Genomic DNA, 20,177 nt, shown 5'->3' with positions numbered 1-20,177 from the left:
CTCTCATCAAAATTTACTATTGTAAACATATTTTCCACCATACCATCATTAATACAAGTATCAGGGATGTTTGCTAAAGAAAAAAATATTGCTCTTATGATTAAGGATCAGTCCAACAATCATCTAACCCTAAGTATTAAACTTCGTAAGTAATTCTGCAATGTTCGTGTCATCAGCATGAATGATTCAGTTCAAAAGCTCGTTTTGAGGAAAGTTGGGTTGTTACTCGTTATAGGTGTCATTTGTGTTTTAACAACGTTGAGCTCACGAGTTATTGATCCGGGAAGTTCGCAAACGTTTTCGAGAAAGAAAAGGCATGTGTAACAGTTTAATGGATCAGTACGTCAGGTCTTAAAGTGACAGCAGCTTAATACACCTGCTGCCAAATGATAAGATAATATTAAAAATATCTATATGTCAGTTTTTTTTCCATGGTATTGATGTCAAAATGGTTGTTAGTGAAAATGCTGAGTGGCTTGTAACTTTGGAAAACCACTAGCCACAGTGACTGGTGAGCAAAAAAGTGAATGTCAAGCCCTGGTTTCTTTTAAAGGGAGTAACGCAATATTATAATGCATTACTTTTAAAAGTAACCTTCTCCAACACTGTTATGGCCGATATTAAGATTCTAACACTAAAAACTAAACTCAGTAATTTGTGATATTTTATAGATGTGAATTTACTCATTACAACATTATAATATTCAGTATAACATTAAAGCATTATAAACACAACATTATTGTAATGTGTTCAGTTTTGGTTTCGTTTTCACTGTGTACTGTCTCGTTTTTTTCCCTTGACTATGTTTCAGTTGGGGTGCTTTCACACCTGGATCGTTGTTCCGAAACAAAGGGGCGTTTCCCTTTTGGCCTGGTTCGTTTGGTCATATGTGAACACAACAATCGCACTCTGAATCGGAACAAAACAACCGAGCCGAGACCGCCTAGAAGAGGTGGTCTCGGCTCGATTCCATAAGAATCCTGTAGCGGTTCGTTTGTAGTGAGAACACAACCGACCCACAAACCGGAACAAATCAATGTGCGCGGCACTGCTCGACGGACCGTTCATAACCCCTCTCTTTCATTTTATAGCTGATCTTCTTGTACACTTCGGTGTTCTTGTGTGTAGTGTCCAACATCCGGGAGATGTGTTCTTCCGACCAAATATCTATGAGGCATTTCACCTCTTCCTAGCACCAAGTCAACCCGCGATTCCTTTTGTGTTTAGGCTACTGTTGTCATGGCGATGTCCCACAATGGAATGCGCGACCTGCACGCACGGGGTAGTGACGTAATGGCGTAAGGAAAGCCCTGGAAGGGTGCGCGATTTGGACCGCTTTACAACAGTGTGGTGTGAACAGAGTGACGTATTAAATTGATTCGGAACAAAGTATTCTGTTTCGGATCTGTTCCGGAACAAAACAAATCGATCCAGCTGTGAAAGCACCCTGAGTTTCCTTGATTGTTAATTAGTTCAACGCACCTGTTTCTGTTCAGTTGATTACTCTCTCTGTGTATTTAAGCCCCGAGTTTGATCTTCTGCTGATTCTTGTGTTTGAGTTATTTTAGTTTGTTAAATACCTCACCTATACCCTGATTATAATGTACAAAAAAATTATTCATTGGGATTTTTTCAAAATTATATCCGTGTTATTAAATATTAGCATTTTTAAAGATTGCCTTTAAGTGAGCGTTAAATGATGTTAAAGGTTTTTAAATGTGAAAATAAGCTGGAACAATTAAATATCCATTATGGAATGCTACAAATAAATGAAAAAAATATTTAGCATCGTCTGATAACCGAGACGGTACCAATATATCCATATGTGTCTTCTTCAGGAAAATCTAGCTTTTACTACAATAATACTGTGGTAACTTGATATTTTCCACCTACACCAGCACTGCATTTATTTGATCAAATATACAGTAAATAACAGTAATACTGTGAAATATTATTACACATTAAAATTTTCTATTTTAATATATTTTAAAATATAATTTTTTCCTGTGATCAAAGTTGAATTTTCAGCATCATTACTCCAGTCTTCAGTGTCACATGATCCTTCAGAATCTTATAATTATCAATGTTGAAAACAGTTGTGCTGCTTAATATTTTTGTGAAAACCGTGATGGATTTCTTCAGGACTCTTTGATGAACAGAAAGATCAAAATAACAGCATTTATTTGAAATAGAAAACACTTGTAACATTATAAGTGTCTTTTACCCAAACGTTTGAGCAGTAGTGTATGTATGTTTTTTAAAAATGATATCAAATGACAAAGTATGCAGTAAAATTTTGCATATTAATGACAATTTTACTGAAGCAAATATAACTACTTATATTTTGGTAGAAACCTTGGATACCGTGGTACGATTTTTGTAAAAAAGTTAAATGTGTCATTTGATCCCTTAGAAATGCTGAATGAGTTAAAGTGTTTGAGCTTCATATAGTGTTTCACAGAGATACAAAGATATGTGTGTGTGTGTGTTTGGCTTCTCTGTGGTGAAGTGACGGAGCCGCAAGTTTGATGACTGTAGAGAAATCCTTGAGTAGTCATAAAGAAGGTGTGATTTCACTCAGACTTTAACCCTCGTGTCTTTTGACATTTGAGTTATAATGTTATCATGCACGAAGCGCTGTTCTATGACGGTGTTAATTTGTTTAATTGCGTCATTTGACAGTAAAGCAATTATTAAAATAGAAAACAGTACTAGTCTCCACATGCTCCTCATAAAACATCACAAGACACACCTCTCTGTCCTTATAAAGTGCTGCGCAAGTCAGCTGTAACATTGCTGCTAACATTGCACAAAATCACAATTGACCCTACTTACTTTGGTAAGGATTTTTTATAGAGAGCCGTGTTGTCCATTTAGGAAGACTTTACATGCAATAAAAGTCTAGATTTGCCACTGTTTCAGGGCAGTTTACATTGTGCCTTGTCAGCAGAGGCCTGTAACACCAGATGTTCATGTGACATGATCAAGTTAACAGCCATAATCGTAAAGTGCAGTTTAATAACAAAGCCCATTAACTAAACAGAACCCAAATCTAAAGAGAGCTAGACTATAAACTTACGACTTGACTTGGAATAAGAGGTGAAAATTATATCGGTGGCTAATTATCTGGGAAACATTCTCTAACATCAGTCAAGTTGTCATTGTTTGTGTCCAACAAGTTGTGAATTTTTTATAACATTAAAACAGGAGATGATGACTTATCTTGAATCTTACCCAGTCCCAGATACAATAGTGCTATTTTCTGATTGGCTATTGTATAACCCCTTTCTTTTTTTTGATTGGCTGATAAGTGGCAGGCTCGACTAAGAACTCCGGGGGAGACCCGCTTGATTCCTGCTGATTCCATAGTGAGAGCGACGTGGCCAGAGAAATTTTGGGCGCTGCGGCATATTAAATATATTATAAATAGTTTTTCAGCGTGAGAAATACAATGTGTGGCGGGAGTGCGTGACAAAAGACCGAAATGAGTGACACTTGAGTGCCCTGATTATGGTTACACAGATAGTGAAATTAAAGCAGATGATTGTAAACTAATTTATAATTGTTTTTTTGTTGTTGTGGTTTTTGTAATGTGCATGTAAGACATGTTTTGTGCTGATTTGTTTTAATCAGGATCATATGCTATAAACAACGATATGACGTTTAAAGCAATTTTCTGTCTATGTTTTAAGTAATAAGATGTTTTATTTATGTTTTAAGCCATATTCTGTTTAAGTAAAAAATATGAAAAAAAGAACCTGTAATCGTAATATGACTTGAGCTTTATTCATGTGGGATGTTATATTCCAGCTATTTTAAAAGTTCATTATTTCGATTATTGAGGGTGAACCAACTCCAGGGTAAGGCTAAGGAATGAGATGCACTTTCCCTTTAAAAACACATTTAAATAGATTTCCATGAAACAGTTTCAAGTTACTTGTCGCCTGGACGACCTACACATCCCAGCATAATCGCTTCAGAGAAAGGATTTGCTATTAAAGAAACCACTGTTAATTTGAACAGAAAAAAAAGAGTGCTCCCTTTATAATCACTAAAAAGCTGTCACTCGTCTTAGTTCATCGTAATCTCACAAAGTTATGTTATAATCAATGAAGTCAACTGCTCAATGGATCTCTTATTTACATAATGTCCAAAATTAGTTTGTTATAATGAGAGGATTTGTGAACGTGCACAACTCTGCACTGAATGAATGAATGAATGAGGCATTTATAAAGCGCTTTCATATGTAATACTGTACACCCAAAGCGCTTTACAATCATATCAGGGGTTCTCTCCTCAACCAGCACCAGTGTGCAGCATCCACTTGGATGATGCGACGGCAGCCACAGTACAACAGCGCCAGTGCGCTCACCACACACCAGCTATAGTTGGAGAGGAGAGAGAGTGATAGAGCCAATTCAGTGGATGGGGATAATTAGGAGGCCATGATTGGCAGGGGCCAATGGGTGGAATGTGGCCAGGACACCGGGGTTACACCCCTACTCTTTACGAGAAGTGCCATGGGATTTTTAATGACCACAGAGAGTCAGGGCCTCGGTTTAACGTCTCATCCGAAGGACGGTGCTCTTTGACAGTATAGTGTCCCCGTCACTATACTGGGGCATTAGGACCCACACCGACCACAGGGTGAGTGCCCCCTGCTGGCCTCACTAACACCTCTTCCAGCAGCAACCTGGTTTTCCCAGGAGTCTCCCATCCAGGTATTAACCAGGCTCAGCCCTGCTTAGCTTCAGTGGGCAACCAGTCTTAGGCTACAGGGTGATATGGCTGCATGTCACTGAACAGAAATGCTGGCGTTTTGAGTGGAGAGTGTATTCCGAAACACTTTTGATTGGCCATTGTTAACAGGTATGTCTGTGATTGGCTACACTGCTCAACATTGCAAAAACACGTTGTAAATAGAAACCGTTGATGCTCTCCAAAGTGTGTCAGAAATGTAACACCCCTTAACATAATCGCGAGCTTCAGCTTGCAAGGCTTCTACAGCAATTGTAAACAGTCACACAGTTAAAGTGGTCATATAATGCCATTTTTGTACAAGCTAGTATGATTCTTTAGGGTCTAAATTAAAAGTTTGTAATATACTTTAATTAAAAATTCTCATTAGTATTGTAAGAAAACACTTATTTTACTTGGTCAAAAACAGCTCTGTTTTCAGCACGCTGTTTCAGTGCATAACTTTAAATGATAATGAGCTTTGCTCACCCCGCCTCTCTGTTCTGTGCGTACACCGTTTGTAACTCAATAACACAATAACCATAACGCGTTGTTCATTATAAACGTGGGATTATGAATTATATTGAGAACATCATACATAGAAAACATGCCGTAATGTACCCGAAGTGTAAACCTTAGACGCATTCATTGTGAAGCGTGCAGCTAGCGATTTGCAAAGATATAAATATTAATATAAAGTTTAATAAAACGTTACACTCACTTCAGTTGTTCTAGAGGTTCAGCAGGAACACGAATATCTGGTACCGATCCTTTTTTCATGAGTAGCTTCTTAGCAAATCCAGCTTTATACTGACCCTCGTTTATAAAGCAGTCTGCTGAGAAATGATTCGCGCAAACATGAAAGCATTGACGTTGCTCGTGGGGAATATTCCCTTCGAAAACAAACTCAGCCACTGCGTCTTCAGCGGTTCAGATTTAGGAATATTAAAATGACTGCTGTGTTCGTTATTACACCCAAGAACAGAACACCACAATCGCTTAGACGCCATTCTGCTCATAGACAGTGCTCCAGCATATCAACAATGTCCGCACAGACTATGATTGACAGCTCACTCACGAGCGAGGGCGGGTCTGTGTTGAAACGCTGCTGTCAACCAACAATCGCGGGAGGGGCGTCCGACTGTGTGACGTCTCACGCTCAAACGGCTCGATTTGAGGCAGGGAAAAACATATAAGGAGATTAAAACAAAAACACTGGATGGATTTTTATCATTTTATGATGGTTGTAAAAGTGCATGTACCATTATATGACCCCTTTAATAATATTATTGGTTTTACCGTATCATTTCGAGCCGAAGTCAGATTGTGAAAATGTTGGAGGATCAAGCATGACTTGAGCAGAACGTTTCGCATTAGTAAGTAGTCTTCTTTGTATATAGCCGATGTTGTATTTTCCAGGTTCATGAGAATAAGCTACATTTTATTGTTGTACTGTTTAGGAACAGCGTTTATTTGCATATGCATTTGGGCAGGCATTATGCTAATATTTCACATTTGTGACATGGACGTTTTGAGGAAGAAATATCTGGACTTCGATTGAGGCATTTTTGGCAAGTCTGGATCAGGTTTCTCTGTTTAAGCCTTGGACACACCAAGCCCAGACCAAACTGAGCGCCGACGTGTGGAACACACCGCAAAAACTAGCCCGACAGACGCGCGCATATGGCCGACCGTTGGCTTGGTGTGTCCCGGCCTTTAGATAGAATAAATCGCTTTGTGGGAGACTATGAGCTTTGTAACTTTGCAGTTTGTATACATGCAGAAACACATACATCAAACACTGAAGAAAAGGAAAACATTAAAAGCAACTATAAAAACACTATCGCAACTTCCATTTCATGCTGACTTTAAGACTTGACCACACTGCCTTAATGCATAATAAAGTCTAGATCATACGTTTTTGAACTTTTAGTGTTAACTTTTAGTGTTTAGCCACAGCAAGCTCTTGATTATCAGTTATTTTGATTGGCTCAGGAATTCCCAAGCCAGGAAATTACCGGTCATTTTCAGGGGTTACTCCACTAGATATGCAATCAATAGAGTTTAAATATCTTTCCAAATTTGTACTAAATTGTAATTTAGTTTCTAGACAGTGAATTATTGACAGTGAGTTACTTACCAGTCATAAGGGTGGACTGGTGTGTAAAAAGCTAGCATGAGATCATTAAAAACACAACTGACATTTCCTTACGTCTTTACGTGATATTTGTTTCAGACATGCGATCATGATGACGAGGATGTTGAGATCGCTGTGGACAATGCTGCTTTTATGGATGAGTTCTTCGGCCAGGCAGGTTCTTCTGTATATTTTACACTCGTGTTTGTGTAAATACTTCTGATGTGCTTTGCCTGAATGTGTGTCATTGTGGTTTGTGCGTTTGAAGTGACCTTGTTTCGTGTTTGTGTAAATACTTCTGATGTGCTTTGCCTGAATGTGTGTCATTGTGGTTTGTGCGTTTTAAGTGACCTTGTTTCTTTGTTTCAGATCGAAGACATCAGGAACAGCATTGATAAGATTGATGAGAATGTGACCGAAGTGAAGAAACTTTTCTCAGTTATTCTTTCTGCACCAACATCAGACCAGAGTAAGACACGTTCACACGCGCACTCATTATGAACCAGTTCAACACTGTTTTCCACTGACTGGTAGTAACCGCTGAGTAACAGGTGCGTCCCAATTCGCATACTTTTCGTCCTAAATAGTATTCGAAATTAGAATCAGTGTGTCCCAAATCGTAGTATGTTGAAATGAGTTTTCCAAAGATACCCGGATGGTCTTTCCGGTAAGAATCTGAAGTGCAGATCTGTGGATCTAACGGCTAATATTACCCACAACCCATTGCGCTTTGGACGAGGATTCGACTAGAACTACAACCACAAATAAAAAGCGTTAAACTACAAACATGGCGGATGTCCGACGGTTAAGTAGAGAGGTTTAGATAAAGGGGTTTGAGTGATTAATAATCAGTCTAACCAGATGAAAAGAAATGTATATGTTATCCACATGTTATCCGAAGACAGCATTGGGAGCTTTTGTAAAGATACGTTTGGTCATTAACTTATAAATGCGCCATTATGCAAATTGCAAACACAAGGAGAGTCTCCGCATGAAAGACCCACGACTGGCAGATCAACATGCTACTGTATTTCTCTCAGAAATGCTAGGAAATTAAATTCAATTGAATGTGGAGGATTTTATCAACGGCACAATTATGACAAAGTAGTACGTCCCAAAGCTTGCCTACTATTATGCTACAAAATCAAAACGTATAAAGGTCATCAATAGTGAGAAGATCTTCTTAACCTATAATATTTTGAGGCAGACCGCACTATATTACTGATCTGACTTCTCTGCTGAACGGTGGAGCTGCCAAACCACTCTGTAATTGAGGAAGTCAGTACACTTTCAGTCACAGCTCTATACAAATTTAACATACAAACTTTAGATACTCCAAACTTTTTAAGCTGTCTTAAGAACGAAGGTCTTTGATGGAATTTCTTAATAAGGTTTATTTAATACATTAACATTGTTTAGTGCAATAGTTAACATGAACTTTTAAAAATATTACACCATTTGTAAATATTGCTTAATGTTACTTTTTTATGTACTAATAGATTTCAAGTTGTTTATTACATTATCTTAGATAATTAGTTGTATTATGAATTCCAATTAATTAACAATGAACAATACAATATTTCTAAATGAATATTGAGAAATAAATTTGTCTAATTTAATGGGGTTTTGAAGAAACATTTGAGCGAAAATTGATACACCGCCATTCAAAAGGTTCTTTTTGATGAATATTAAGGGCCAGATTTACTAAACGGGGCAAATTATCGTGAGAGCGCAATCCCATAAAAGCACAGATGGGAGTGGAAAGTTCTGCTCGTGATTTACTGAATTGATCAAAATTGACTGTAAGACATTTATAATATTACAAAAGATTTCTATTTAAAATAAATGCGGTTCAAGTAATATTATTTATGTTCAAAAAAATGTATCACCGTTTCCCCAAAATATGAGCAGCTCAACTGTTTTCAGCATTGATGATAATAAATGTTTCTTGAGCATCAAATCAGCATATTAGAATGATTTCTGAAGGATCATGTGACACTGGAGTAATGATGCTGAAAATTCAGCTTTGAAATATATTTAAATATAAAACAGTTATTTTAAATTGTATTTACACATTTTCAATATTACAGTTTTACTGTATTTTTGATCAAATAAATGCAGTCTTGATGAGCACAAGAGACTTCTTTTAAAAAACATTAAATTCTTTCAATTCCCTTGCTGAGCCGGATATGAAACGTAACTCCATTAAGTCTCCTAAGCTGTGAAAGAGGAACCTCTGAGCAATAAAATATCCCAATGGGAGTGTTTAACAATGACAGAACATACACAAACCAGTGGCGTTTTAATCTCCTTTCATCTCTCCATTCTTATACCTCCCCTTAACTTCAGTTTTTTTTCTCTGTGAACAGAGACACAGGATGATTTGGAGGCGCTTACTAACGACATCAAGAAAATGGCCAACAATGCTCGGAACAAACTCAAGAGTAAGTGTCCTTACATGTGTGCTGGCCTGCTTTGTGCTTTTCCCATTATATTAGGGCAAAGAATTAGGACACACATAAAAAGGTTTGGCTTTTCAAACACATCTGACCCAGAATAATGTGAGCCATTTATCCACCTTTAATGCAGAGTTTACCCTGTGTCAATGTTATTTCAGTATCATTGAGATACTAATATAGTTTTATTAAATATCTGGATTCGCTTTTATTTTCATTTTATTTACTTGACGTTTATTTTATTTAAAGTACTGAACATGTTTTTTTTTAATGGTTTTAGTTTTAGTTGTAGTTAACTATAGTAACCCTGCGCTGTGTGAATGTGTCCGTACAGCCATTGAAAGGAATCTCGAGGCAGAAGAAGCAGAAAGAGTATCAGCCGACATGAGAATACGCAAATCACAGGTGAGTCAACATCCCGCTCACATAACACACACAAATACACACGCTCAATTAACTCTGCTCTCATATTGCCCCGCCAGCACGCTGTTCTTTCCAGGAAGTTTGTTGATGTGATGACCAAATACAATGAAGCTCAGGTGGACTTCAGAGAGAAAAGCAAAGGTCGCATTCAGAGACAATTAGAGATCAGTAAGTGTCGCCCGCACTCTCACTCCTGACTAAACACCAGTGCATGAGACCTTATTAAATATCACCTCACCAAAACAGTGTGCAGCTCACAACACGTTTCTCTCTCGGGCTTGCGGTTGAAACGTGTCAAACTGACGCTGTGTTATTCCTCTTTTCTGTCTTTGACTTGCTTTTGTTCTGCTTCTAGCTGGTAAAGCCACAACTGATGAGGAGCTGGAGGAGATGCTGGAGGGAGGAAACGCAGCCGTTTTCACTGCAGGGGTAATACGTGCCTTCGTGTGTGTGTGTGTGTGTGTGTGTGGGGCCGAGCAGGAGTCAAGACCAACAATTCAAACCGTTTTCCCATGGACAGTGCAGTGATCCATATTCCAAAGCAGTGGTTCTCAATAGGGTTACCCTCTAGAGGAACTCAAGATGACTTAAAATTATTTAAAGTCCCCCTGCAGTCAATAATTTCATACTTTAAAACTCATCTTTGATATTCAAAATGGAATATTTATATGTTTTTTTCCCTCTGAAAATAATTTCTTCATGCCTTAAAATAGTCTTAATGTAACTCTACAGCTTTGCTTCAATTAGTATACGCAGATCCATGAATAATATGTCAATTATCCCCGCCTCCGCTCACTCACGATACTTGATCCACTCGCTCAAGTGGAAATATTGGTGTAATTCAGCCATACATGTTTGAACCAGAGACTGATTCAGAAGAGGAAGAGCGAATAATACAGTCAGGCCCGGTTCTACGGGGGTGCTTTCTTTTCTTAAACGAAAGCAAGAGCACCTTCAGTTGATACTGTTATAATATCATATCGACAAAACATATTTGGTAAACCCTCCAGTGCGTATTTGTTTGCGCTCTGAAGAATGTTAAATGATTCTATTTACTACGTGTTTTTGCAGCGGTGATCAATATAGCCAATCACAGACATGTTTGCTGATCTCTTGAATGCAGTGACCAATCAGAATCCACTCGGCGGTCAAAATGCTGGAGTAATTGTTCAGCTTTCAAATCCACTCATTAACAAAGTGTAGATGCTATTAAAGTGCCCCTATTATTTTTGAAAATGACGTTTCATGTAGTGTGTAACAGCTCTAAGTGAATAAAAACATCGTGCAAAGTTTTAAATCTGAAAGTGCACCGTATATGAAGTTATTGTCTTTCTAAAGTAAGAGTCGACTCTCTGAGTCAACGAGTTATAAGCAGTTTCGTTGTGACATCAAGACGAAATATTAGCAGCATATTGCTCGCCCACTTATTGCGTGCGCAGACACCAGGGAAAACTTGAACCCTCAAACCGGCAGCTGATTCCTGTGGATGCTGGATAATAGCATCATGTCGAGAAGACGCTGTGCTCTACTATGTGAAGGTAAAGCCAGTTTTTTCCACTCCCCAAGGACGAGCATGTGAAGAATCAGTGGTTAAAATTCATCTTTACCACGATACCACAGCAGTATAATCCTAAACTTTTGCTGTGTTCCCTTTATTTTACTGACGACTGCTTCTCAAATCTCGGAGTTCAATGCAGGATTCGCAAACCGCTTGCTCTTGAAAGATGCTTTTCAAATTACTTAGTTTTGAGTTTTATATTGTGTAGGTCTCCTGCTAACTAACTGGCTAACTAACATTATCACTGTCTTACTGAAATACTTCTGCTGATCAGCTGTGGGCCACTATTACCAAAAACTGTGTCTATTAATGCAGATTGTCTGTCGTTCTCACTACTTTGAGGAAAGATTAAGCATGGAGCAAGGTTTGTTTTACCAACGTTTGTTTCATCAGTCAATCACGCTAGAGCTTGGCTAATGTATGCGCTGTTATTGATACAGTTCCCACATGTTCACGCAATAAATTAGAAACATACTCTGTAAATAAATAAGTACAAGTAAAATAATCGGTTTGTTGATGGACATGCACTTGTTAATGCTGATGATGCCATGATTACATTATCAATGTAATCTAATGTTACACAAACCATGCTCTCGTTCTCCATCTCAGAGTCAGACAGCTGCCTTCTAAATATCAGCATCCTGATTTAAAACATGCTAAAAACAACTACAAATCAACATATTTCTTATTTTATTTTACCCTCTTATTAATACAGTTCTATGAAGAACAAGGATTCCAACAGCCTTGGAAAAAACATGGATATATGAGGCAGCTTAGTTTTAAAAGTGTGATTTCTAGACCTGGATAAGTCATGTAAATTATTAAAATATTAAAACACCGCTTTTTATAACAAATATGTATATATATATTATGTCTAGCTCTAAAATATTTTATTGGATAGAAACTGAGATAGAATCCTTATCCAATAAATCACAAACAATGTAAAAATTCATTGGTTAAAAAGAATGGTATTCCCGTAAAAAATTTTTTATTATTAAAATATGTTGACTCTGGCCGGCCCATCTTGCAATATTTTGTCACAAATGTAACATTTGAGTGATTCATTGTTTCCTGTGATTGTGGTTGCTGTATAAATACACCCTTATCTCATAGCATCAATGCAGAAGTAGCCCACCCACGTACTTTATAATGCAAATGTAATGCAAACACAATAATTTTCATATGAAGTAACAAGGGTTACTTTTTATTAGAAATAACAGTGTAACATGTTGCTTTTAAAGCAGTGTTCTCTTAACACTGGTTACATCTGAGGAACATGTTGTTAACTGGTCACTGATGGTGAAAAACACTCTTAATTTGAGACCCTTGTCTTAGACCATAACCTGACCATAATATTTCGAGACCAAGTAATCCCAAAATCTGTTGAATATGAATATTTCATACTACATCCTGATAAAACGGCTGTTTGTGTTGTAGATCGTGGATTCAGGGATCTCTAAACAAGCGCTGAGTGAGATTGAAGCGCGTCACAAAGACATTGTGCGCCTGGAGAGCAGCATAAAGGAACTGCATGACATGTTTGTGGACATCGCCATGCTGGTGGAGAGCCAGGTACACACACTTTCATCACACTGTTTGTCCAATATTTTCTCCATCCTTTCACACTGCCATTGTTTTCTAACTTTCCCCTCATTGTCATGTGTTTCCTTCTCTTTCTCTGCTTCTCTATGTCTGGTCTGTAGCATCCTTTCCCCTCTTCCTCTTTGTTCAAACTCGTTCTGTTGGTTTGGTCTCTTGGTTGCTAAGCCATATGCAACAGGTCGGAGTGACTTCCCATCAGCCCCTTCTTTCACATGTGAGTGTTCTTAACTCCTCTTTGTTCGAACCTTTTTATTTCCCTTACTGCCTGTTTTCCTCTCATTCATTTTTGCCTTATTTACTTTATTCACCCATTACACCTCCAAGATTTGTTTAGAAGAAATTGTCAATAGCTGTTTTCCAAAACCCTGCGAGCTGCTTATCTAGACAACATTTTAAGCATCATAAGCCCTGTTTACACCTGGTAACAAGATGTGTTTTGGTCAATCGGATCACAAGTAGACAAAGGGAGACATATTCACATTTACACCTGGTGTTTTAATCCATCTCTTTTGTCCACTTTCAGCCACTTCTGGTCTATGGGTGGTACTTTTATGGGCTTTTTCAGATCTTTCGATCTTATGGACAAAATGAGCTCAAAACGTTTTAGACCCATGTTTACACCGTCTACTTGTGATCCGATCCGTATACAGGGCCATAGAAACACTAAAGGTGAACAGTTGGCAGCAAATCTATACTTCATAATTATATAAGATACATCAATTCAGTCAACATGTAATGCAGAATTGCATTTGTCATTTAAGAAAGAAATGGAGGGCAGAATCAAGTAAAATGCTAAATGTAAAATTATTTATAGCATATTTAAGTATATTACTTGTATATCTCTGTATTTTCGGAGACCTCCGACTTGTACCACCTGACTGATGCAGATTAATTTTGGCTTTGATAGCATTGCCATATAAACGTATAAGTCCAAGGACGTGAACGGACTCGAGCACGATACATTTTTCTTTTTATTATCAATGTTGAAAACTGTTGTTGCTGCAGTGACACACTTTTTCTCAGATTTTTTGGAGAAATAGAAAGTTCAAAAGAACAGCATTTATTTGAAATGGAAATCTTTTGCTACATTATAAATGTCTTTACTGTCATTCTGGACCAATTTAATGCATCCTTACTCAATAAAAGTATTACCTTCTTCAAAAAAAAAACTTTGAACGGTAGCATATAATTCGTGCATGAGTGATAATTTGCTGAGGCGCGTTTCAAATCAATTACTTATTAGTTCCTTAAAGGGCAGCTGTCTATGTAGACCTTTGCAGTTCACAAGGTTTTCGAGCCTGTACCATATATATTTATAATATACTATTTTGACCGATCCACCATTATTTTGCTTAACTGCTTACTATGGAGGATAACTGAAAGGTAAGATTGTGGTATTTCTCTAATTAATCCATTTTATTCAAGTCCCTGTTCTACAGAGTGTATAGGGGAGACCGGGGTTAGTTGTCACACTTTTTACTCCAGTGATTCAGGGTGGGCTATATAGCCAAAGTCTCGACCAAAAAATATATTGAACATTTCTGCATTATTGTACAGGAAACAAGTTCCAGTTCATTAAACACATTGACTGTTTAAGTCTAGGATCGGAAATAACTTCCCTGTGTGTCAACTAGCCCCGGTCCTCACATCTATGTGTGAAAGACACCCTATATGTGTTTTCATTGTTTTTTTTTCCCCCTATATGTTTCAGGGCAACATGGTTGATAACATTGAAGTGAATGTGGGTAAAGCAGTCGATCACGTTGAAGCTGCAAAGGCTGAAACTAAGAAAGCAGTCAAGTATCAGAGTAAATCCAGGAAGGTACAGATCTCACCTGCCGCTCAAGCTGACCTTACAATAACAGTCGCTGGTTTCTGCTGTTTCTTTTCTCTTCCTTTTTTGCTCCCCCCCCCCCCCCCCCCCCCCCCCCCCCCTCTCTCTCTCTCTCTCTCTCTCTCTCTCTCTCTCTCTCTCTCTATTTCCTCTTCTTTTTCTTTTTCCTTCTCTCTTCTTCACCCGAAATCCATTGTAGGGTGGTATGATTGAAAGGATTGAGAACAACATGGACCAGTCAGTTGGCTTTGTGGAGCGGGCGGTTGCTGACACTAAAAAAGCTGCTAAATATCAGCAGGAGGCTCGGCGTGTGAGTTCATGATGACTATCAGCCCGTCCCGCCCCTCTGTTCCACCCTTCCCTAAAGACTCTCCGTACTGTGTCCAAACCCTATGACGTTACACATAGAGTCACACAAAGAAACTCCGTGATTAATACTAATCCTGATACGCCCTGACACTTCCTATTACAGGATTTCAGCGTATTTCAGGTAATGAAATGAACATTAAGCCACGTCGTCAGTTTACATTTCATATTAATGGCTAGTTGGCAACGAAATATTTGACATATTACAAACACATACATATAGTTGAGAAGAACTGTGTTGAAACGTGAGGACAAACGGCATCTTGTGGTGCGAGCGAGAGCTTACCGTGCCTCCATGTGTTAGCATGGCAATTTTAGCCCTTTTTGCCACTTTTATTGATACAGATAGTATAGAAAATACAGGAAATGATGTGGGGATGGGAGAACAGTATCAGGAAATTCATTAAGTTCAACATGAAACCTAAACTGACACTATTTGCTCAATTCACAGTCCTTACTGTGAATGATTCATCTGTGCATGTATATAAAAATACGTCTCTTAATGTCAGTTGTACAGGTACAAGAAGTTTATTTTTGTGCTCTTTTAAGATTTTTACATTTATTTTATAGGGACACTCCACCCAAAAATTAATATTCTATCATAATTTTCTCACCCTCATGTCGTTTTAAACCTGTATGACTTTCTTTCTTCTGTTAAACAAAAAGGAAGATGTTTTTGTAAGAAGGTTGGGAACCAAACAACATTGGACCCCATTGACTTCCATTGTATAGACAAAAAAACACTAAGGAATTTCTCGAAATATCTTCCTTTGTGTTCCAAATAAGAAAGTAAGTCATACAGGGTGAGTTATTGATGACAGAATTTACATTTTTGGGTAAACTGTCCCTTTTAAATGTATAGTAATAGAGAAAACAAACAGCATCAAATTATATAAACAAGTTCATTAAAGAGATATGTATAAAGTCAAAGACAAAAGTACAACAAACAACACAGAAGTAATCAAAATCTAAATTTTACAAACAAAGTAAAAAAATCATTAATTCTTTCTTTTTTTCTTTCTTTCTTTCTTTTTTTCTTTCTTTCTTTCTTTCTTTCTTTCTTTCTTTCTTTCTTTCTTTCTTTCTTTCTTTCTTTCTTTCTTTCTTTCTTTCTTTCTTTCTTTCTTTCTTTCTTTCTTTCTTTCTTTCTTTCTTTCTTTCTTTCTTTCTTTCTTTCTTTCTTTAATGCCAGTTTTCTAGACATTGTCTATTCCATGAATGCAAGTTTAGTCCTGAAATGAATGTCAGTGGATCTGTGTCAGTTTATGTCTGAATGAGTTTAATTGTTACGCAAATGTTCAAGTAGATGCTAACAGTTGTGTACATCTGTTGTTTTTTTCTTCACAGAAAACAATCATTATAGTGTCTGTGGTTGTGGCGATTTTGGCAATTATTGCCTTGATTGTGGGTTTATCTGTAGGTCTGAGATAAAGTCTCTGGTGAGTAAATTTCAGAGGATCGTGTGTAAGGTTTTGGAGCTAGGAATGGTGTCGGTGTTTGTTTATTACCAGGATTTTAGTTGATCTTCTCTTGTCTTCCTCTGGGATGTCAAGCATGCGTTGTTTGTTTTTTTGGGGCATCTGTTGGTTTGGTTGTAGTGTTTATTTCTATGTTCTCTGTGTGTTACGGTTCTGTAGGGCTTTGTTGTTTGATCTGATAGTGATGGATTGAAGCTATTAGATGTTTGCTGTTGGATTAATGGATTGTGTTTGTGTCGTCTTTTGTAGAAGATGATCATACTTGGTGTGATTGGTGCTGTTGTCCTCATCATCATCATCATCATCATCCTCACACAGGTTCTGTGATAACCTCTCCATCAGCACATCTCCTCTGTGGCTGCTCACGAACTCTCCTTTATTATAGCTGATCACTTCCTCCTCTCCTTTTCATCCTCTCTTCGAGTTATGAAGCAGATGCTCCGCCCCCTCCACCTGTGGCCCCTCCCTTCATCAGCACAAACCAATGGGAAACTACTCTGCTGGAATTTGAGTGATGGTCAAGGAAACAGATTTTTTTTATTGTTCTTGTAAGGACGTGACGGGAAATGTTTAAGGAACTTCTACTACATGCCAGGAATGTCTTTTGAAGGAAGCATATTTTAAATACATGGACAAAACAATGAGCACCGAATAAGGGATTTTTATGAGAATTACAAGGGAAAGGTAACCATTTCATGCCTTAATGTTTTTATTGTTTTAGCCTGTGTTCTTAAGACTTACTCAGACTTCAATGGCTACATCTACTGGACGAGCTACTAAAATGCTTTTGATCAAAAGGGCTCAGAGACTCAGAGGTGATTTCGGCTTCTGTTCAAAGACCCTGTGAAATGAACACAATAAGCTAAGCATTGATGGGTCGTCCAGAATGGAAGCGCACATCTGTATGTTTTTTAATGTGATGATAAACTTCTGTACGTGAAAACCAGAATTAACCAAATGAATAAATTACATTATATATTTTCTAAGTATGTTGTAAATACATGAGAAATTTATGGATTATGGATCATGGTCGGAAAACTGCCATTGTGCTGAAACATTCAAGATTTGATCTTTTTTTGGTCACTTCACTTACTTACTGATGAATTTTTGCTGGTGATGCATCCCCCAATATTCAGCAGTCAACAAATATGGTTTTGAATAGTTTTAATGGGTTTAAATACAAGTATAGGTTGTCAGTAGTTAAATTCTTAAACTATTATCACCAATCATAAATATGTGGTTACTATGGAAGCTTGTTTCCGCCACAGAATGAAAAATAAAAAAGGTAATTGCGACTTTTTATCTCACAATTCTGACTTTATTTCTCAGAATTGCGAGATATAAAGTCAGAATTGCGAGATATAAAGTCAGAATTGCGAGATATAAAGTCAGAATTGCGAGATATAAAGTCAGAATTGCGAGATATAAAGTCAGAATTGCGAGATATAAAGTCAGAATTGCTAGATATAAAGTCAGAATTGCGAGATATAAAGTCAGAATTGCGAGATATAAAGTCAGAATTGCGAGATAAAATCGCAATTGCGTGTTACAAAGTCAGAATTGCGAGATATAAAGTCAGAATTGCGAGATATAAAGTCAGAATAGCGAGATATAAAGTCAGAATTGCGAGATATAAAGTCAGAATTGCGAGATATAAAGTCAGAATAGCGAGATATAAAGTCAGAATTGCGAGATATAAAGTCAGAATTGCGAGATATAAAGTCAGAATTGCGAGATATAAAGTCAGAATTGCGAGATATAAAGTCAGAATTGCGAGATATAAAGTCAGAATTGCGAGATATAAAGTCAGAATTGCGAGATATAAAGTCAGAATTGCGAGATATAAAGTCAGAATTGCGAGATATAAAGTCAGAATTGCGAGATATAAAGTCAGAATTGCGAGATATAAAGTCAGAATTGCGAGATATAAAGTCAGAATTGCGAGATATAAAGTCAGAATTGCGAGATATAAAGTCAGAATTGCGAGATATAAAGTCAGAATTGCGAGATATAAAGTCAGAATTGATTGATATAAAGTCGCAATTGCGTGTTATAAAGTCAGAATTGCGTGATATAAAGTCAAAATTGATTGATATAAAATCGCAATTGCGTGTTATAAAGTCGGAATTGCGAGATATAAAGTCAGAATTGATTGATATAAAGTCGCAATTGCGTGTTATAAAGTCAGAATTGTGAGATATTTAAACTATTCTGAGGGGAAAAAAGTTAGTCTTTTTTCCCCCTTAGAATTGGCCTGATAACTCGCAATTGCGAGTTTATATCTCACAATTCTGAGAAAAGATGTCAGAATTTCGAGATATAAACTCGCAATTATCTGTTATAAAGTCATAATTGCGAGATGTAAACTCGCAATTGTGAGAAAAAAAGTCTGAATTGTGAGATAAAAAGTCGCAATTCTGTCTTTTTTTCTCGCAATTGCGACTTTATCTCGCAATTGCGACTTTATTTCTCAGAATTGCGACTTCATATCTCGCAATTGCGACTTTATTTCAAACAATTCTGACTTCATATCTCGCAATTGTGAGATGAAAAAGTCGCAATTATTTATTTATTTATTTTTTATTCAGTGGCGGAAACAAGCTTCCATAGGTTACAGGATGTGCTACATTACATAATATCAGCCTCATCACAGTAGGTTTAGAATTTAAGTAATAATAATAATAATAATAATTCATTATATTTATATAGCGCTTTTCTAAGCACTCAAAGCGCTTCACATAGAAGGGGGAATCTCCTCAACCACCACCAATGTGCAGCATCCACTTGGATTATGCGACGGCAGCCATAGTGCGCCAGAACGCTCACCACACACCAGCTTACTGGTGGAGAGGAGACAGAGTGATGAAGCCAATCAGTGTATATATATATATATGGGGATTATTAGGAGGCCATGATGGACAGAGGCCACTGGGCAAATTTGGCCAGGATGCCGGGGTTACACCCCTACTCTTTCGAAAGACATACTGGGATTTTTAATGACCACAGAGAGTCAGGACCTCGGTTTAACGTCTCATCCGAAGGACGGTGCTCTTTTGACAGTATAGTGTCCCCGTCACTATACTGGGGCGTTAGGACCCACAGACCACAGGCTGAGCGCCCCCTGCTGGCCTCACTAACACCTCTTCCAGCAGCAACCTGGTTTTCTCAGGTCTCCCATCCAGGTACTAACCAGGCTCAGCCCTGCTTAGCTTCAGTGGGCAACCAGTCTTGGGCTACAGGGTGATATGGCTGCTGGCAAAGCAAAGCAGCCATAACAGCCAATTACTTAAATTTACTCAGTTATCTATTGAAATTACACTAAAAAAAATGTGTTACCCTTAATTTAACTTTCATAGTTTTTACACACAATTTAATTTAAGTTCTGTCAAGACAGCTCTCGGAGAGATTGGCATGGTAATGGATATGGCAATGTTAATGTGGAATAGATCTGCTATACGCTGCAGAGCAAGTACAGAGACGTGCCACTGCCAATACATTCTCAGACATTGCTGTGAGCATGTAAGACATGCTGCTGCTGTTGTACAAGTAACATACATGATTTAACCCCTGTAGCAGCAGGGTTAAT

The 20,177-nt window shown here is 37.7% G+C and overlaps 1 protein-coding gene across 5 annotated transcripts in view; it reads left to right on the top strand.

Annotated features, from left to right (window-relative positions):
- Positions 1–20,177, top strand: part of stx3b (syntaxin 3b) — a 35,693-nt gene that overhangs the window by 8,177 nt on the left and 7,339 nt on the right. The window contains exons 2-11 of one of the 5 annotated variants that reach the window (XM_056250262.1): positions 6,974–7,048; positions 7,244–7,343; positions 9,244–9,318; positions 9,665–9,735; positions 9,813–9,921; positions 10,109–10,182; positions 12,749–12,883; positions 14,625–14,735; positions 16,461–16,552; positions 16,841–17,577. In XM_056250262.1, the coding sequence (XP_056106237.1) occupies positions 6,974–7,048; positions 7,244–7,343; positions 9,244–9,318; positions 9,665–9,735; positions 9,813–9,921; positions 10,109–10,182; positions 12,749–12,883; positions 14,625–14,735; positions 16,461–16,544 (834 nt within the window). In that variant the 3' untranslated portion in view covers positions 16,545–16,552; positions 16,841–17,577. Of the gene's footprint in view, positions 1–6,973; positions 7,049–7,243; positions 7,344–9,243; positions 9,319–9,664; positions 9,736–9,812; positions 9,922–10,108; positions 10,183–12,748; positions 12,884–13,014; positions 13,128–14,624; positions 14,736–14,946; positions 15,058–16,460; positions 16,553–16,840; positions 17,578–20,177 lie in introns of those variants that run through there. The other 4 variants (XR_008807067.1, XR_008807066.1, XM_056250263.1 and 1 more) reach the window with 4 other exon arrangements.

This window comes from Rhinichthys klamathensis, unplaced genomic scaffold (assembly GCF_029890125.1).
Source record: "Rhinichthys klamathensis goyatoka isolate OS25496 unplaced genomic scaffold, OSU_Roscu_1.1 h1tg000068l_1, whole genome shotgun sequence".
Classification (NCBI taxonomy): domain Eukaryota; kingdom Metazoa; phylum Chordata; class Actinopteri; order Cypriniformes; family Leuciscidae; genus Rhinichthys; species Rhinichthys klamathensis.
The sequence above is the reverse complement of the archived record's forward strand: the minus strand, read 5'-3'. Positions and strand labels throughout refer to the sequence as shown.